The following is a 19766-nucleotide window of genomic DNA, read 5'->3' as shown; positions in this document are numbered from 1 at the left end:
AAAGTTAGTGAAAAATTCTGAACACCCTTTGTGCAGTAGGAACCAGTAAAGACTTTTTTTTTAATTTTATTTTTTACTTTTGAGAGAGAGAGTGCACGCATGCATAAGCAGGGGAGGGGCAGAGAGAGAGGGGAAGAGAGGATCTGAGGGGGGCTCTGTGCTGACTGGATAGATCCTGACGCGGGGCTCGAACTCACGAACCGCGAGATCATGACCTGAGCCGAAGTCCGATTCTTAACCGACCGGGCCACCCAGGCGGCCCTCCAGTCAGGGCTTCTGAGCAGAGGTGGCGTGGCCCATGCAGACCTACCGCCTCGCCATCAGCCGCTAACGTGCTCACCCCTCTGAGGAATTCAGATGCTCCTCCCATCACGTCTCAAGCAATCTGACTTTTTCTGTATAGAAATCGGTGCAGATCAGGACGGAAGCTGGCCCGCGGCTGCACATCGAGCCGCCTCTGGACCCTTCTGAAGATTTTGAGCCGTGTGGGGATGTGACCGTCAAGGCCAAGGACGCTTCCGGGGACCGTCCACAGGTAGGACTGGCCTCAGCTTGTGCTGTAGCGGCTCTGGGGGCACTTTGTGACAGCTGTTTATTCCTTCCCTCCTTCTGTCCCTAAGTTCCTTCACTCTTGTCCTCCCTTTCGCACGCCGGGACGAGCACCCAGGCCGGGCCACATGCTGGATGTTCCTCCAGGCACACGGTGTCCAGGTGTCAGAAGGGCTGGCGTCCGACCCCAAAGAGGCAACAGCCTACAGTCCCTCCACCGCAAGAGCTTGCTGAGGGGTGGGGCAGGGCGTGGTGGGCCCAGGAGAGAGGGTATCCAGGAAGGCTTCCTCGAGGAAGTGACACTTGCCGGGGTCCGAGAGGCTGGGGCGGAGTGTGGGGCAAGGAGGGGAGGGGAGGCGGGCAGAGCTGATACTCAGCCTGGCCACAACTGTATGTATGCACCTGCTGTTAAAGATTTTGAGTATCACCCCACCCCCTGGGGCAGCAGAAGCCACACACGGAAATGCCCAGAAGCCCCACAGAACTGTAGCTCAAGAGTCCACAGCCGCGCAGCCGCTGATGAGGCAGGCAATGGGGCGTTTCGGTCCCCTCCTCAAACCGCCGTGTCACCTGTGAAATCCAGGGACCTCCGACGGTGCGTGCTGGGCTTCTATTCAGCAGGCATTGGTTGGGCACCCACTTCGGAGCATCAGGCTCTGTCCCTGGCACCAGAGACACAGAAACAAACAAAACGCACGGGGGCCCTATTCTTAAGCAACTTATACTCCGGGGCGGGGGTGGGGGTGGGGGGTAGACAATAAAGAAGAGACCAAGATGGGAACGCAAGCTGGCACAGCCACTCTGGAGAACAGTACGGAGGTTCCTCGAAAAACTAAAACTAGAACTACCCTACGACCCAGCCATGGCGCTACGAGGCATTTCTCCATGGGATACAGGTGTGCTGTTTCCAAGGGACACAAGCACCCCCATGTTTATAGCAGCACGATCGACAGTAGCCAAAGGATGGAAAGAGCCCAAATGTCCATCGACAGATGAATGGATAAAGAAGATGTGGCATATGTATATAATGGAGTATTACTCTGCAATCAAAAAGAATGAAATCTTGCCATTTGCAACCACGTGGATGGAACTGAAGGGAATTATGCTAAGTGAAATTAGTCAGAGGAAGACAAAAATCCTATGACTTCACTCATACGAGGACTTTAAGAGACAAAACAGATGAACATAAGGGAAGGGAAACAAAAGTAGTATAAAAACAGGGAGGGGGACAAAGCATAAGAGACTCTTAAATATGGAGAACAAACAGAGGGTTACTGGAGGGGTTGTGGGAGGGGACATGGGCTAAATCGGGAAGGAGCACTAAGGAAATCATTGTTGCACTATATGCTCACTAACTTAGATGGAAGTTTTAAGAAATAAAAAATAAAATTGAAAAAAAAAAAGAATAGACCAAGAGATAAAGAAAGCAACAATTGCAGGTATGGTCACGTTCTGCGAAGAAAACAGAGGAAGGTGGAAGAGTGTGGGAGAGAGGGCAGCGTCAGACAAGGCAGAGAGGGCAGGAAGGCTGCCTTCAGGTGTGACAGTTCAGCTGAAACCTGGTGGGAAAAGCATTGCAGGCAGAGGGAACAGCAAGCACAGACGACATGAGGCTCAGGCACAGCATGAGCAAGGTGGGAGTGTGGGGCAGACCAGGCAGGGCACGATGAGCCCCGGGCAGGGCAGTGGAGGGGGCTGTGAGGGGCGAGTCCAGGTAGCTGGGTTTTATTCTGAGGGCATCGCTTTTATATATAGAATGAGTGCATAGATCATCGCCATGGCAAAATTATCGGGACGCCACAGGACAGAGGCCCCGGGCCATCCCCCGTCCCATCCCCCAGGCCTTTGTTCCGCTGTGAGTGCAGGCTGCAGATTCAATAGCCTCCCTAAAAGAACAAAATCTTGCTTTTTTTAAAAAAAGAATTGTTTTTAATGTTTATTTATTTGTGTGTGCGTGAGAGAGAAAGAGAGCATAAGCAGGAGAGGGGCAGAGAGAGAGGGAGACACAGAATCCGAAGCAGGCTCCTGGCTGCGAGCTGTCAGCACAGAGCCGGACACAGGGCTCGAACTCACGAACCGTGAGATCACGACCTGAGCTGAAGTCGGAAGCTTAAGTGACGGAGCTACCCAGGTGCCCCCCAAATCTTGCTTTTGAATGCCGCTCCCGTACCAAACCCTGCCTTTAAGAACTGCAAAGCACTCATAAAAGTGGGAATATTGTCCAGGAAACATTCTTGTGTTGCGTTTGCCTGTTTGTATTTCCTTCTTTGCTCGTAAAAGAAGGACAGGTAAAGAGCAAAGGGTTGCTTTGTTTCACATCCCAGCTGCAAAAGTCTAAAAGTAAATTGGAAATTCTGTCTTCCTGGAGGGGGCCGGTGGGGGCGGGGGGGTGGCGCTGGTTTTATGGACTTAACCCAGTGCCCTTGTTTCCTACCCAGTCCGTATTAAAGGGATTTTACAGTAGGCAACACTCTAGCGTGGGCTTTACTGCCTTTAACACCCACCTCCCATACCACAAACACAGCACACGCGCTCACACACGTACACACTTGCTTTTGGAACAACAGAATGGCGCCCGGCTCAGGGTCTGAGCACGTGCCTCTGCCAACAGCCATCAGTTTCTTTCAGTTTGGGAGGCTGGTCTGTAGCCAAGTTCAGCCCGGTCCAGTCCCGGCCACGCCCCCACCCCGCACGGAATGTGTGCATGCCTTCGGCGCAAAAAGTGGGGTAGTTCCCTCTTCTCCTCTGGTACCTCCTGTTAAGTGAACATATATTCCTTCCTTTGCAAGCCCCCAGGCTGCCTGCAGCACAAGGCAGCCCGCCCCTCACGAGCTGTAAGCTCCATTAGCATTCCTGGGTGCACACACGCTCTGAAGCAGCATGGCCCTGCCCTGCCCGCCCTGCCTTGTCTCCACTGTGAGCGCTTGACTGTATTTCCTTCTTTCCTTTTTCTCCCCATCTTGAGGGGGCACTCTGTAAGGCTTCACGGTCAATTTCCCCTCGGAGTTATTTTCCCGCGAAGCGAAAGAGTGAAATGGTAACACGCGTTTTCGGCCGAGGCAGAAGGCTTAAGAGACGCAGTCTGAACTAGAGAGGAAAAAAAAAAAAAAGAAGAAGAAAAGCGTGTGGCTAAATATACTCAGCCACCTCACACTGTTTGCAAGCGCAGCTCCGAGGGGGAGCAAAAGGAAATCCGTGTCCGCATGTGTACTTTTCGTCTGACCTTCACTGTTGAAACATACCAGCCTGTTTGCCTTCAATCATACCCTTGGTGATCTTCAATTTCTTGCGGGCTCCGAGTTCGCAGACCCGCATGCTGCAGACAGGCTCCGTTGGCCTCAGCCCATGGACTTGCACGGTGTTTTCGAAAGAATTACTAGCTGACATTTAAGAATCAGGAGAGTCCATGTCGAAATGGGAATTTGGGGCTTCTCTTGAAAAATCCGAACTGTTTGGGAGCCAGATCCTTACGTAACAGCAGCGGTCAGAGCTGAGGAGCGGCTGTCCCCTTACACAGGTGCGTGCACTGCAGGTGCCTGGTCCCCGCGACAGATCCCAGGTACCGTTCTACACACCGAAGATAAGACAGACAATAAACAATGTATCGGGGCGTCTGGGTGGCTGAGTCGGTTGAGCGGCTGACTCTTTGATTTCGGCTCAGGTGGCGATCCCAGCGTTGTGGGATCGAGCCCTGCTTTGGGCTCCGCGCTGAGCCTGGAGCCTGCTTGGGATTCTCTCTTTCTCTCCCTCTACCCCTCTTCCCCCCGCCTCCCCCCCCCGTCTAAAATAAAAAATAAAAATTAAAAAAAATAAAATTCAACCCATACAAAGAAAATAAAAGTCTTTTCATAATCCCACTGCCCCAGAGGTCATAGATGGGTGTATCCATCCAGAATAAAAATTTCTTACATTCATAACATATGAAAGGTATTGATTACATCCAAGAGGAGATGGTTTATCTGGAATGTTCCAGTCCTGGCCCATCCCCAGTGAGTGGTGGTAATTCCTGAGTTTAGTTATTTGATTTTTCCTGCGAGCATGATGGGTTGATGGGAAGACTTGGCCGCCCCATCATCTTCTGGAATGCCTCCATTGTGTGGACCCTGGTGTGGGATGAACTGGATATTTGCCCACAATTACAATTCGATGTTTTAAAGTCATTGCTATTTGCTGACACATACAAACAACTGAAGACCTGTTCACAGCCTGTGTGCCCCCAGTAGGTCCACCACGTGTGGACTCTGCCGAGGCCCATGACGGGTCACCCACCTATGGGAATCGTGGAGATTAGAGGGTGCCATCACTGGCCAGGCATCCCCCAGTGGGAATCCCACCTGGTTCCCAGCAGGGAGGGCCCTGTAGCAAATCCCTCCAGTTTGCCATTCATTAATTTCAACGGTGAGGCTTAAACAATGAAAGATTGTTTTTAAGCCCGTCGCGTTGCTTGGGTACTTCTGTTTTGGATTACCATTTAAATAACTTTCAAGTGAGAACCATTTTTTCCTTCACTTTTTATAGCTGTTTTCACATACATGGGATTATATACCATCCACACTATTTGATATCCCACTTTCTTTATTCAGCAAGATGTGGAGGCCGTATCTCGGTACTCACTGAGCCCAGTGTCTAGGTTGTTGGTGCCCTGAGTTTGAATCCTGGTCTCTTTACTAACTGTGTGTCTACAGCGGTGTGGGTAAGGCAGGGATGAGTTTGACCAGCTCAGCTTTGGGAGAGAGAGAGCCGAGAATGATGGATGGTGAGGAGGCAGACGGGAGGCATGGAGACCAACAGAGAGAACGAGGGACCCAGCGCATCTTCAGGGACGTAAATTGCTTTTACCACGCCCATTCTCTCTGCTTGCCCCTAGGGTACCAAGTCTCCTACGGGCACCACGCCCTGTGATTTTAATGTCTCCCTTCTGAATGCACATGGATTACCAGACCCTGCCAGCAGTGCAGACAAAGAAAGGATCCTCTTAACTATTCAGGATGTAATGGTAAGATGGACTTCAGCCTCATAACCCCACGAAGGGCCAGGGTCTTTGCCATAGCCAAGCAGCTGAGCTGTAGGATAGGAAAATCACACCAGGATTTGGCTTTAACAGAAAACCTCTAGCCCACCCGTTAGGTTTAAAACAATACATGTGAGATTTGACTTAATGATCTAGTTTTTCATGTGGGTAGAAGCTCACATTAGATGAACATTTACTAAGTGCTAAGCACCGTGCTGAGTGTGGAACATCCATCACTGCATTAACCCTGTGAGTTAACTGCTAGGTACTTTCGTCCTCATTTTGTAGTTTGGAGAAACTGAGGACGAGAGAAAGGATGTTGTTCACCCAGCCCTCAGAGAAACCCAGACTGGAAACCTCAACCCCGTGACTCCTTATTCCTTGCAATTAACAATCCTAGGCTGGGAATTGCGCTGGCCTGCTTTTGCTCCCCAAAGTGCCCAGCTCTCTGGAGGGGCACAGTCTTGTAAATATCATTGATGTTCAGCCTGGAAGCAAGGTGCTGAGAGGTGGCCATCTGTCAGTTGTGCTTATGATCGAGAAGACCTCTCCTTTGCCGAGTGTCTATCTCCTCAGTGAACCCATAGCTGGGAACGTTGACGAACAATGCTTTTCAAAAATGAAACCCAGTGAGGAAACAACCAAACAAAGCCAAATTGAGGGACTGTCTACAAAACAGCTCACGTGGAGGCTTCAAAACTACCAGTGGCATAAGTGAGAAAGGTTATTCCAGATAAAAGAGGCTACCAGCAGGGGTGCCTGGGTGGCTCAGTCAGTTGAGCAACTGACTTCGGTTCAGGTCACGATCTCACGGTCTGTGAGTTCGAGCCCCGCATCGGGCTCTGCGCTGACACCTCAGAGCCTGGAGCCTGCTTCTGATTCTGTGTCTCCCTCTCTCTCTGCCCCTCCCCCACTCATGCTGTGTCTCTCTCTGTCTCAGAAATAAATAAACATTAAAAAAAAACAAACAAGAGGCTAACAGCATATCACAGTTACCCCACATGAGATCCTTGTTGGGGGGCGGGGGGCAGGGAGCTGTTGGGGGTGCTAATTGCCCTAAATTTAAGGATGGTTTTGGGAAATTAACGAATTTGAAAATGAACTACATTATATTAGATAATATTGTATGGTTGTTAAATTTCCTGAATTTGATAATTCTGTCTGTTCTGTTTATGTAAGAGAAGGCTCCAGTTCTCAGGGCTGCCCAGAATTGGTGAAGAACCAATGAATGTAGGTGGAGGGTATGTGGGTATTCATTATACCCTTCCCATTATAGTATTCAGATATATTTTCTGTGGGTTTTACCTTTTTTTCAAAATAAAAAGTTTGTTTGTTTTTTTAAAGCTAGCACATTAAGGAGGGGGATAGGCCGCTTCAGTAGAGCTAAGCATCAGCAAAGAGAAAAAGAGAAGAGTTTCCTTTTAAGGAGACCTAGTTTTAAAAACTCTGTAGGATTATATTGATGTCAATTTCCTGATTGTGCTTTTGTGCTTTAATTATGCAAGATGCTACCATGGGGGAAACTGACTGAAGGGTACATAGAATCTCTCTCTCTCTCTGTTATTTCTTACAAACAGCATAAGAAATCTACAATAAGCACAACGTAAAAAGTAAAAAGCTAATAACTAAATAAAATAAACACAAATGCACAGGTTCTATCTTCTAGAGGTTCAGATTTTGATCCTGGGCTTGGGCTCAGGCATGTTTGTTTGTTTGAAGTAGCCCACATTTTGCAAACATTTCACCATGTTTGAGAACCCCAGTTTTAGGGAAAAGACAGCTGTGGATCTCAATTTTTGATTCTGTAAGAATCGTGTAGAATATTTGAAATGCATATTTTAGAGCTAATTTTTAAGATACAGAAGTTGTATATAGGAGATAGCATAGTTTTTAACAAAAGAATTCCCAGTGATTGTGAATCGGAAGGACTGAAGATTTCAGTTTACCTCATACAGAAGGAAAGTTTTGGAGATAATTTGCACTTTGTGAGTTGGAACTGGGGACTATAAAAAAAAGTTTAAAAGTCTTTAAGTTTATTTATTTTATTCTAAGAGAGAGAGAGAGACCCAGAGCATACGAGCAGCAGAGAAGGAGAGAGAGAATCTCAAGCAGGCTCTGTGGTGTTAGCGTGGAGCCCAGTGTGGGGCTTGAACTCATGAACCATGAAAACATGACCTGAGCTGAAAGCAAGAGCCGGTTGCTTAACGGACTGAGCCACCCAGGCGCCCCCCCACCCCCCAAAAAAGGAGCTTTAAAATTCAAAGTTAGAATCTCATCTCCATCATACAAAATTAGGATAACTATAAAGTAAAAAACAAAATAAAACAACAACAAAAACCCAGGAGGTTCACAAAAGCCAGAAAAGGATGAGAGGGGCTCTGCCCTTGTCTTCAAAACCATATCCTATACTTCTGGTGACAGAGGATATTGCTTAAAATAACAAATGAAAGATACAAAACCATAATAGCTCCTGACAGCATCTTCTCTATTATAGATCAATTTCTATCCAGAATTTTGACCATTAGTATCAAGAAAAGACCAAGTGATGTTCAACACACTCTTTTAAAGAAGACAGGAAAGTCTTAATGTATTTTAGAAATATTTTCATAGAAAATTATTTTATTTAGGTTTTTGATTAAAGAGATGAATTTTAGATAGGAAATTAACTTTGTGTTACTGTATCAATACATAATTATATTAAGAAAATGAATATGAACCCTTCACATTTTGTTTTTCTCACTTTGGTCATGTTCAAAGTATGTTTCAAACTGGAAAAGGAAAAAAAAAAAGCAACCCAGAGAAAATAGGGGCATGTAGGAGAGGATTTATTAGTTATGACTTGAAAAAATTATGCTGGAATTCAGGATAAGGGTAGAAATACAATGATGAATAGAAATAGGTGTGGCCAGGGGCACCTGGGTGGCTCAGCAGGTTAAGTGTCCAACTTCGCCTCAGGTCACGGTCTTGCAGTTCGTGGGTTCGAGCCCCATGTCGGGCTCTGTGCTGACAGTTCAGAACCTGGAGGCTGCTTCGGATTCTGTGTCTCCGTCTCTCTCTGTCCCTCTCCCGCTCACACTCTGTCTCTCTGCCTCTCTGTCTCAAAAATAAATAAACATTAAAATTTTTTTTAAAGAAGTAGGTATGGCCAGCGGGGAGGTCCTGGATCCCTGACTGCGGGGGCCAGGTTTAGCTCACCGATGTGTCTTGTTGGCTGTTCTGTTTTAATTCCAGTGTAGTTAACGTGCAGCGTTAAATTAGTTTCAGGTGCGTACGTGTACCCTTCACCTAATTCACCCATCTCCCCTCTGGTGACCATCAGTTTGTTCTCTATAGTTAAGAGTCCGTTTTCTGGTTTGTCTCTTTTTTCTTTGTTCATTTGTTTTGTTTTGTTTTAATTCCACATATGAGTAAAATCACGTGGTATTGGACTTTCTCTACCTGACTGATTTCACTTAGCACCGTATCCTCTGAATCTACCCGTATTGTTGCAAATGGGAAGATTTCATTCTTTTTTTTTTTTTTATTTTTTTTAATGTTTATTTATTTTTGAGACAGAACATGAACGGGGGAGGGGCAGAGAGAGAGGGAGACACAGAATCCAAAGCGGGCTCCAGGCTCCGAGCTGTCAGCACGGAGCCCGACGTGGGGCTCGAACCCACAGACCGCGAGATCATGACCTGAGCCGAAGCCGGTCGCTTAACCGACCGAGCCACCCAGGCACCCCAAGATTTCATTCTTTTTTATGGATGAGTAATATTCCATTGTGTAGACGTGTACACACACACACACACACACACACACACTCACACACTCTTGTGTATCCATTCATCTATCAGTGGATACTTGGGCTGCTTCCATAATTTGGCCATTGTAAATAATGCTGCAATAAACATAGAGGTGCCTGTATCTTTTCAAATTAGTAAATTAGCGTTTTCATATTCTTTGGGTAAATACCCAATAGTGGGATTACTGGATCATATGGCAATTCAATTTTTACTTTTTTGAGGAAACTCCATACTGTCTTCCACAGTGGCCGTACCAGTTTGCATGCCCACCAGCAGTGCAGCAGACTTCCCATTTCTCCACATCCTCAACAATATTTGTGGTTTCTTGTGTTTTTGATATCAGCCATTCTGACAGGTATGAGGCGATCTCTCATTGTGGTTTTGATTTGCATTTCCCTGATGAGTGATGTTGAGCATCTTTTCATGTGTCTGTTGGCCATCTGGATGTCTTCTTTGGAGAAGTGTCTGTTCATGTCTTCTGCCCATTTTGTATTGGGTTCGTTCTTTCTTTCTTTCTTTCTTTCTTTCTTTCTTTCTTTCTTTCTTTCTTTCTTTCTGGTGTTGAGTTGTATCAGTTCTTTACATTTTTGGATACTGCCCCTTTATTGGATATGTCATTTGCAGACATATCTTTTCCAATTCAATACATTGTGTTTTAAGTGTTGTTGATGGTTTCCTCTGCTATGCAGAAGGTTTTTGTTTTGACGAAGTCCCAATAGTTTATTTTTGCTTTTGTTTCTCTTGCCTCAGGAGACATATTTAGAAAGAAGTGGTTATAGACATATCGAGAAAGACATTGCTGCCTGTACTCTCTTCTAGGATTTTTATGGTTTCAGGTCTCACATCCATTTCGAGTTTATTTTTGTGTGTGGTGTAAGAAAGAGGTCCAGTTCCATTCTTTTGAAAGTGTTGCTGTTATGTTTCCCCAACACCATTTGTTGAAGAGATTGTCTTTTTTCCATTAGATATTCTTGCGCACTTTGTCAGAGTTTAATTGACCATAACATTGTGGGTTTATTTCTAGGTTTTCTATTCTGATCCATCGATCTGTGTGTCTGTTTTTGTGCCAGTACCATATTGTTTTAATTACTACTGCTTTGTAGCATATCTTGAAATCTGGGAATGTGATACCTCCAGTTTTGTGTTTTTTTCAAGACTGCTTTGGCTATTTAGGGTCTTTTGTGGTTCCCTACAAATTTTCAGATGATTTGTTCTAGTTCTGTGAAGAATGCTGTTGGTATTTTGATGGGTTTTGCATTAAATCTGTAGATTGCTTTGAGTGGTATGGACATTTTAACAATACTTGTTCTTCCAATCTGTGAGCATGGAATATCTTTCCATTTGTTTGTGTCATTTTCAAATTCTTTCATCAGTGTTTTATAGTTTTCAGAGTACAGGCCTTTCACTCCCTCGGTTAATTTTATTCCTAGGTATTTTTTAATTTTTTGTACAATTGTAATTGGGGTTATTAATTTCTCTTTTTGCTATTTCATTGTTAGTGTATAGAAATGCAACATATTTGTGTGTATTGATTTTGTATCCTGTGACTTTACTGCATTCATGTATCAGTGCTAGTAGATTTTTAGTGCAATCTTTAGGGTTTTCTCTATATGGTATCATGTCATCTGCAAATAGTGAAAGTTTTATTTCTTCCTTACCCGTTTGGATGCCTTTTATTTCTTTTTCTTATCTGATTGCTTAGGCTAGGACTTCAAAGTACTATGTTGAATAAAAGTGGTGAGAGTGGACATCCCTGTCTTGTTCCTGACCTTAGGGGAAAAGCTCTCAGGTTTTAGAGGATGATGTTAGCTGTGAATTTTTCATATATGGCCTTTATTATGTTGAGTTATGTTTCCTCTAAACCTACTTTGACAGTTTTTATCATGAATGAATATTGTACTTTGTCAAATGCTTTTTCTGCATCAATTGAAATGACCATATGGTTTTGATCCTTTCTTTTGTTGATGCAGTGTATCATGTTGATTGATTTGTGAGTATTGAACCACCTTGCATCCCAGGAATTAATCCCATTTGATCGTGGTGAATGATTTCTTTAAGGTATTGTTGGATTCAGTTTGCTAATATTTTGTTGAGGATTTTTGCATCTGTGTTCATCAGAGACATTGGCCTGTAATTTTCTTTTTTTTTGGTAGTGTCTTTATCTGGTTTTGGTGTCAGGATAATGCTGGCCTCATAGAATGAATTTGGAAGTTTTTCTTCCTCTTCTGTTTTTTTCTGGCAGTTTTCCTTCTTCTATTCTTTGAGAAGAATAGCTATTAATTCTTTAAATATTTGGTGGAATTCACCTGTGAAGCCATCTGGTCCTGGACACTTGTTTGTTGGAAGTTTTTTTGATTACTGATTCAATTTCATTGCTAGTAATCAGTCTGTTCAAATTTCCTTTCTTTCTTTTTTTTTTTTTAATGTCTTCTTGTTTTTGAGAGCAAGAGACAGCACAAACAGGGTAGAGGCAGAGAAGGAGAGGGAGACACAGAATCTGAAGCAGGCTCCAGGCTCTGAGTTATCAGCACAGAGCCCAATGTGGGGCTTGAACTCATGAACTGTGAAATCATGGCCTGAGCCAAAGCTGGACACTCAACTGACTGAGCCACCCAGGCACCCCAGTCTGTTCAAATTTCTGTTTCTCTCTGGTTCAGTTTTGGGAGGTTGATTATCTGTTTCTAGGAATTTATCCATTTCTTCTAGGTTGTCCAATTTGTCGATATAATTTTGCATAATATTCTCTTATAATCCTTTGTGTTTCAGTGGTATCTGTTGTTCTTTCTTTCTTTTTTAATGATTATTTATTTTTGAGAGAGAGAGACAGAGCACGAGCAGGGGAGGGGCAGAGAGAGAGTGAGACACAGAATCCGAAGCAGGCTCCAGTCTCTGAGCTGTCAGCACAAAGCCCAGTGTGGGGCTTGAACTCACGAACCGTGAGATCGTGACCTGAGCTGAAGTCGGACGCTCAACCAACTGAGCCACCCAGGTGCCCTTCTGTTGTTATTTCTCCTCTTTCATTTCTGATTTTGTTTCTCTGAGTCTTCTCTCTCTCTCGCTCTCTCTCTCTCTCTCTGATGAGTCTGGCTAGGTATATCCATTTTGTTGATCCTTTTCAAAGAACCAGCTCCTGGTTTCGTTGATCCGTTCTATTGTTTTCTAAGTTTCTATTTCATTTATTTGTGCTCCAATTTTCGTTATTTCCTTCCTTCTATGGTTTTGGGTTTTGTTTGTCCTTTTTTATAGTTCCTTTAGGTGTAAGATTAGGTTGTTTATTTGAGATTTTGCTTGCTTTCTGAGGTAGATCTGTATTGCCATAAACTTGCCTCTTGGAACAGCTTTGCTGCATCCCAAGAGTTTTGGGCCTTTGTGTTTTCATTTTCACTTGTCTCCATGTATTTTTTTATTTCCTCTGAATTCTTGGTTAGCCCATTCACTGTTTAGCAGCATGTTATTTAACCTCCATATATTTCTGTTCTTTCTAGATTTTTTTCCTCATGGTTCATTTCTAGTTTTACAAAAGCATTGTGGTCAGAAAAGATGCATGGTATGACTTCAATCTTTTTAAATTTGTTGAGACTTGTTTTGTGGCCTAATAGATGACTTATTCTGGAAAATGTTCTATGTGTATTTGAAAAGATTGGGTATTCTGCCGCTTCAGGATGTAATATTCTGATTATATCTGTTAGATCCATCTGGTCCAATGTCATTCAAAGCCACTGTTTCCTTGTTGCTTTCTGTTTAGATGATCTATCCATTGATGTAAGTATGGTGTTAAAGTCCCCTACTATTATTATATTACTATCAATTGCTTCCTTTATGTTTGTTATTAGCTGCTTTGTGTATTTGGGTGCTCCTATGTTGGGTATGCAAATATTCATAATTGTTACAGCTTCTTGGTGAATCGTTCCCTTTACGATTATATAGTGTCCTTCTTTGTTTCTTGTTACAGTCTTTGTTTTAAAGTCTGTTTTGTCTGATGTAAGTATTGCTGCTACCCAAAGCTTTCTTTTCCCTTCCTCTTGCATGATAAACGCTCTTCCTTCCCTTTCCTTTTAAGCTACATGTGTCTTTAGGTCTGAAATGAGTCTCTTGTAGGCAGCATATGGATGGGTCTTGTTTGTTTATCCACTCTGATACCCTGTGTCTTTTCATTGGACCATTTGTTCCAAAGTAATTGTTGATAGGTACGTTCTTACTCTTCTCTTGCTCTTTTTTTTTTCTTTCTCACTGTTAGCTGGCTTTCTTTAGTATACTTGGATTCCTTTCTCTTTATTTTTTGCTTAGCTATTACTGGTTTTTTTTTGTTTGTGGTTACCAAATCAAAGATTTGTATGTAACATCTTATGCATATGCACTCTATATCATAAAGTTGATGGTTGCTTATGTTTGAACCCATTCTTTAATCCTCTCACCGCCCCCCCCCCCCCCCCCCAGTTTTGGGTATATGGTATCGTACTTCACATCCTTTTATTTTGTGAATCCCTTGACTGATTTTTACCGACGTACTTAATTTTACTGTTTTTGTGCTCCCTACTTTTCTGACTCTTACTTCCGGTCTTTCCTTTTCACTCAAAGAGTCCCCTTTTAACATTTCTTGTAGGGCTGGTTTAGTGGTCATGAATTTCTTTAACTTTTGTCTAGGAAACTCTTTATCTCTCCTTCTATTATGAATGATAGCCTTGCTGGATAGAGTGTCCTTGGTGGCAGGTTGTTTTGTTTTGAGCACTTTGAATGTATCATACCACTCTTTCTGGCCTAAGAGGTCTCTGCTAAGAAATCTGCTGAAAGCCTTCTGGGGTTTCCCTTGTACATGACTGTTTTCTTTTCCCTTGCTACTTTTTACATTTTAAAGTTTTTGTCTTTATTTATTTTTATTTTTCCAGGAATGGAATTTAGTGATCCATCACTTACATATAACACCCAGTGCTCATCCTAACAGGTGCCTTCCTTAATGTCCATCCTCCCACCCAGTACCCCTCCAGCAACCCTCACTTTGTTCTCTGTATTCAAGAGTCTCTTATGGTTTGTCTCCCTCTGTTTTTATCTTATTTTTGCCTCCCTTCCTCTATGTTCATCTGTGTTGTTTCTTAAATTCCACATATTTGTGAAATCATATGATATTTGTCTTTTTCTGACTTAATTCGCTTAATATAATACACTCTAGCTCCATCCACATTGTTGCAAATGGCACAATTTCATCCCTTTTGATCACCGAGTAATATTCCATATGTATACAACATCTTCTTTATCCATTTGTCAGTCAATGAACATTTGGGCTCTTTCCATAATTTGGCTGTTGTCAGTAGTGCTGCTGTGAACATTGGGGTGCATGTGCCCTTCTAGTTAGCTTTTTTTTTTTATCCTTTGGATAAATACTTAGTAGTGCAATTGCTGGGTTGTAGGGTAGTTCTATTTTTAATTTTTTGAGGAGCCACCATACTGCTTTCCAGAGTGCACCGGTTTGCATTCCGAAAAGCAGTACAAATTCCCCTTTTTCCACATCCTCACCAACATCTGTAGTTTCCTGAGTTGTTAATGTTAGCTATTCTGACAAGTGTGGGGTGGTATCTCATTGTGGTTTTGATTTGTAGCTTCCTGATGAAGAGTGATGTTGGGCATTTTTTCATGTGTTGGTTGGCCATCTGGATGTCTTCTTTGGAAAAGTGTCTATGCATGTCTTTTGCCCATTTCTTCACTGGATTATTTGTTTTTCGGGTGTTGTTTGGTAAGTTCTTTATAGATTTTGGGTACCAACCCTTTATCTGATATGTCATTTGTAAATATCTTCTCCCATTCTGTCGCTTGCCTTTTAGTTTCACTGACCGTTTCCTTAGCTGTGTAGAAGCTTTTTATCTTGATGAGGTCCCAGTAGTTCATTTTTGCTTTTGTTTCCCTTGCCTCTGGAGACAAGTCAGGTAAGAAGTTGGTGTAGCCGAGGTCAAAGAGGTTGTTGCCTGTTTTTTCCTCTAGGCTTTCGATGGCTTCCTGTCTTACATTTAGGTCTTTCATCCATTTTGAGTTTATTTTTGTGTCTGGTGTAAGAAAGTGGTCCAGGTTCATTTTTCTGTGTCGCTGTTTTGCCAACACCATTTGCTGAAGAGACTATCTTTTTTCCATTGAATATTCTTTCCTGCTTTGTCATAGATTAGGCCATACATTTGTGTCTCCATTTCTGGGTTCTCTATTCTGTTCCACTGATCTGTGAGTCTGTTCTTGTGCCAGTACCATACTGTCTTGATGATTACAGCCTTGGGATGTAGCTTGAAGTCTGGAGTTATGATGCCTCCAGCTTTGTTTTTCTTTTTCAACATTGCTTTGACTATTCGGGGTCTTTTCTGGTTCCATTCAAATTTGAGGATTGTTGGTTCTAGCTCTGTGAAGAATGCTGGTGTTATTTGACAGGGATTGCATTGAATATGTAAATTGCTTTGAATTAGTATCAACATTTTAACAATATTAGTTCTTCCAATCCGTGAGTATGGAATGTTTTTCTATTTCTCCCTTGCTGCTTTTAAAATTTTTTTTTTTTAACGTTTATTTATTTTTGAGACAGGGAGAGACAGAGCATGAACGGGGGAGGGTCAGAGAGAGAGGGAGACACAGAATCTGAAACAGGCTCCAGGCTCTGAGCTGTCAGCACAGAGCCCGACGTGGGGCTCGAACTCACAGAGTGCGAGATCGTGACCTGAGCCGAAGTCGGCCGCTTAACCGACTGAGCCACCCAGGCGCCCCCTTTGCTGCTTTTAAAGTTATCTCATCATCACTACTTTTTGCTACTTTAATAACTGCATGTCTTGAGGTGAACCTCACTGGGTTGATTTTTGTTGGGGGCTCTCTGTGCCTCCCCGGTTTTCAGCAATTATGTCTTCAAATCAATTTTCTCTCTTCTCCTTCTGGGATCCCCGTATTGTGACTGTTATTAGGCTTGATGGTGTTGCCGAGTTCCCTTAATCTACTGTCATTTTTTATTATTATTCTTTTCTCTCTCTCCTGTTCACCTCGATTGCTTTCCATGACTCTGTCCTCTAGTTTACTAATCCATTCTTCTCCTTCTTCTAGTCTAATGTTTATTCCCTCTAGTGTGTTTCTCATTTCAGTTATTGAGCTCTTCACCTCTGATCTGTTCATTTGTGCTTCCTATCTCTTGGTTGAGTCTCAGTGAAGTCCCCCCACTCTTAAGTCCGGTGAGTATCTTTTGAACCGTTATTTGAAATTCTCTACGAGGCAGGCTACTCCTCTCTGTTTCATTTATGTCTCTTGCTGTGACTTTGTCCCATTCTTTCATTTGGGAATATTCCTCTGCTTCCTCATTTTGTCTCTCTGTGTCTGTTTCTGCGTGTTACAAAACTCAGCTATATCTCTTGCTCTTGAAAGCAGTGGCCTTTTGAAGAAGAGGTCCTACAGTGACCCCTCAGCTCAGTGTCCCCGGTTTTCTGGTACCTGGTGCTTCAGGGGTGTCTCCTATGTGTTACATGCCCCCTCCTGTTGTGGCCGAGCCACTGTTCCCTTCAGTCCAGTTATCTTCAGTGGCTCTCTTTGCCTGTTTAGGGCAGGGTTTGTTCCCTGTGTTGTTAGTAGGCCAGCGTGGGGCTACCTGGGGCTTGGGTTGAGTCAGACCAGGCATTTGCCAGAGATGCAGTAGCACTGAACTGCAGGATGCTTTCCCTGTGTCGTCCCCTAAGAAGCTTTTGTTGGTGGGCAGGGCCTGCGGTCAGACCGGATGTCTGCCCGCAGTCCGCTGCCGGGTCTGCAGTTGGAGTGGTGTGTGTGGTTATCTCCCCCCTGCCCCCGGGGCAGGAGTCACTTTTAGTGCCACTAGCCCCTTGTGGGGCTGTTTACACACTACCGGGCTGGTGGCAACACTTTGGACGGGTTCCGGCCAAGGGCATATTGAAGGGGCGTGTCCACAGGAGAACGTCGGGGCCAGCCCACTGTTAGCAAGCTAGGTGGGAATTGTTGGCACTGTGCCCTTCCCACAGGCATCCACAGGTTCAGGCTGGGGTCATGGGAGGGAAATGGCACTGGCCATCTCCTTTGTTCCTGGAGAAGCCTCCTAAAGGTCCCTGCCCCTCCAGCCCACACTCTGAGATGAATAAACAAGTCTCCCTCATGTACACCCCAGGCATTTTTCAAACTGCTGCTTCTGCGCTGTATCTCCACAGGCATGTTTGTTGTGCTGTCTCTTTAAGGGCAGGAACTCAGTTTCCTCTCGCCTTCTTGGTTCTCCCAGAGCTGAGCCACTGATCTTTAAAGTTCCAGGTGATTAAGTCTCACCGGTTATAAGAACCCACAAGGATTGGCCCCTCTGGTTTTCAAAGCCAGATGTTATGGGGACTCATCTTCCCCGTGCAGGTTCCCCACGCTTGGGGTGCCTGGTGCGAGGGTCTGTTTCTCTCCCTTCTCTGCACCTACAGCATCCCTCCCTCGGTCCCTCTCACGGACAGTCCTGCGGGTGCGTTTAGCTCCTGACTGTCTCTGTTCTTCCTCCTTTCTTCGACGTGTCCTCTTCTCTGTATTTAGCCGCCTGTTCTGCCGGTCTTTGGGTCATTTTTTTCTGGGTTATTTACACCGATGCGGGTGTTATCTAGTTGTATGTGGGAGACGAAGTGAGCTTAAAGCTCTCCTACTCTGCCATCCTCCCTGGAAGTCCTGTTCTATTTTGAATTAGAAAACTTTTCTTCTGAGCACGCACTCTCCCATCTGCCCTGGTCCCCACCGCTCCCTAATGTGTGACACTCACCCTCCCATTGCCATTTTATGCTACATTACATCGTCTGAAGACGTTGCAGCTTGTGACTCCTTTTCACAGAGCCAAAAGGAGCTAGTGGCTGAGATTCAGTAAGCCTCGAGAGGGTATTTTGGGCTTTACATAAACTTTGGGGCCTTGGCCAGGTGTCACTCCTTCAGGACGTCCTTTCCTCTCAATCACCAAGAAGGGGTAGATTAGATATTTCCTGTGCCTGTCAGCTCTGAAATTGTAAAGATTTGATGGAGTTTATAGGAAAACTCTGTTCCTGCTGACAATATCCGTAGGAGTGGAGGTTACATAATATTCATGGAGTGTCCACTCACCCCGGGGACTCTTTCTGTAGGTAGTAAGAAAGTTACATATTCAGGGCTTGCAACACCCTTCCCTCACCCCAGATCTAAGCTTCATGACGGCAGAGATGTGCATCGTCTCTGCCTGCAGGATCTCTGGTCCCTAGAGAAGCGCCTGGCATAGAGTCCGTTTGCAAATAAATCTTCATTAAGCCAGTGAATTGACTCATTGGCTGATGTGGTCAGTGAACGAGGGGCTGGTATAGATATTGATTAGGCACCCCGGCCAGCCCACACAAGCTGAGTTCAGTCATCACGTCCCGGTGACAGTATTTTCCAAACTATGAGTCAGAGTTTGGAGTCTAACACATAAGCTGACAAGACTCTTTGCTGCTTGTGGTAGAAAAATCAGCGTGGGGGATGGAGTTTGGATCCTGAAATACTGGGATAGCTGGCACATGGTGCCAACTGAAATGAGTATTTTAAATGACAGGAGTGAGGCAGGCAAGTAACAAGCACCGCCCTTGGCCTGGGTGTCCGGGCATGGCAGGGAGCGGTGGGGATATAGAGAACACTGTGGACACAGCTGGGCAGTCGTGTGGACACAAGGGCCCAGGGGTACCGGGCTTTCCAGTTTTTATTTTATTTTATTTTATTTTTGGGACAGAGAGAGACAGAGCATGAACGGGGGAGGGGCAGAGAGAGAGGGAGACACAGAATCGGAAACAGGCTCCAGGCTCCGAGCCATCAGCCCAGAGCCTGACGCGGGGCTCGAACTCACGGACCGCGAGATCGTGACCTGGCTGAAGTCGGACGCTTAACCGACTGCGCCACCCAGGCGCCCCTAGGGCTTTCCAGTTTTAAGAGAAGCCAGGTGTCTGGGTTTCTTGGCGTTCGGCTTCTCCCCGCTTTGTTTTTGCTTTTTTTTAATGTTGATGACGGGTTCATTATTTTCTATAGAGCAAACAGAATGCATGGCTGGTTTGGCCCGAGACCACCAGCTTGCAACTTCCCGTTTGGATAGCTTCGTCTGTTCCTGATGACAGGAAGCGGCGCCCTTTCTCCGTTCTCAGTGGCACTTGAGTTAGCCTCCCTGGTATTCAGAGCCATCAGGGGGCGAGGTTCCCTTGAACGCACCCAGAGATGCCCATCTAGACAGCTCAGACCAAAGGACAGCCTGGCCGATGGCATCAGGCAGGGTCCCGGGCAGGAGGGTCAGACGGCACAAGGCCAGCGGTGCAGGAGTGATTCATGTGGAATGATGCTGAACAGGCACCAACGGCCCACGAAACGCGGGTCCAGAAGTGCGAGATGTAGCGATTCGTTCAACCAAGAGAGCGTTTCTGTACGTGACGACACCGGATGGTATCCGAGTTACT

The 19766-nt window shown here is 44.8% G+C and overlaps 1 protein-coding gene across 3 annotated transcripts in view; it reads left to right on the top strand.

Annotated features, from left to right (window-relative positions):
* KATNIP (katanin interacting protein) overlaps positions 1-19766 on the top strand; it is a 192178-nt gene that overhangs the window by 69682 nt on the left and 102730 nt on the right. For all 3 annotated transcript variants that reach the window (XM_078440439.2, XM_078440440.2, XM_078440441.2), the window contains 2 exons: positions 404-535; positions 5417-5545. In XM_078440439.2, coding sequence (XP_078296565.2) covers positions 404-535; positions 5417-5545 — 261 coding nt within the window. The remainder of the gene's footprint in view (positions 1-403; positions 536-5416; positions 5546-19766) is intronic.

Source organism: Panthera onca, chromosome E3 (assembly GCF_046562875.1).
Source record: "Panthera onca isolate mPanOnc1 chromosome E3, mPanOnc1 haplotype 2, whole genome shotgun sequence".
In the NCBI taxonomy this organism is placed as follows: domain Eukaryota; kingdom Metazoa; phylum Chordata; class Mammalia; order Carnivora; family Felidae; genus Panthera; species Panthera onca.
Note: the sequence above shows the minus strand (reverse complement) of the source record. Positions and strands in the feature narration are given on the sequence as shown.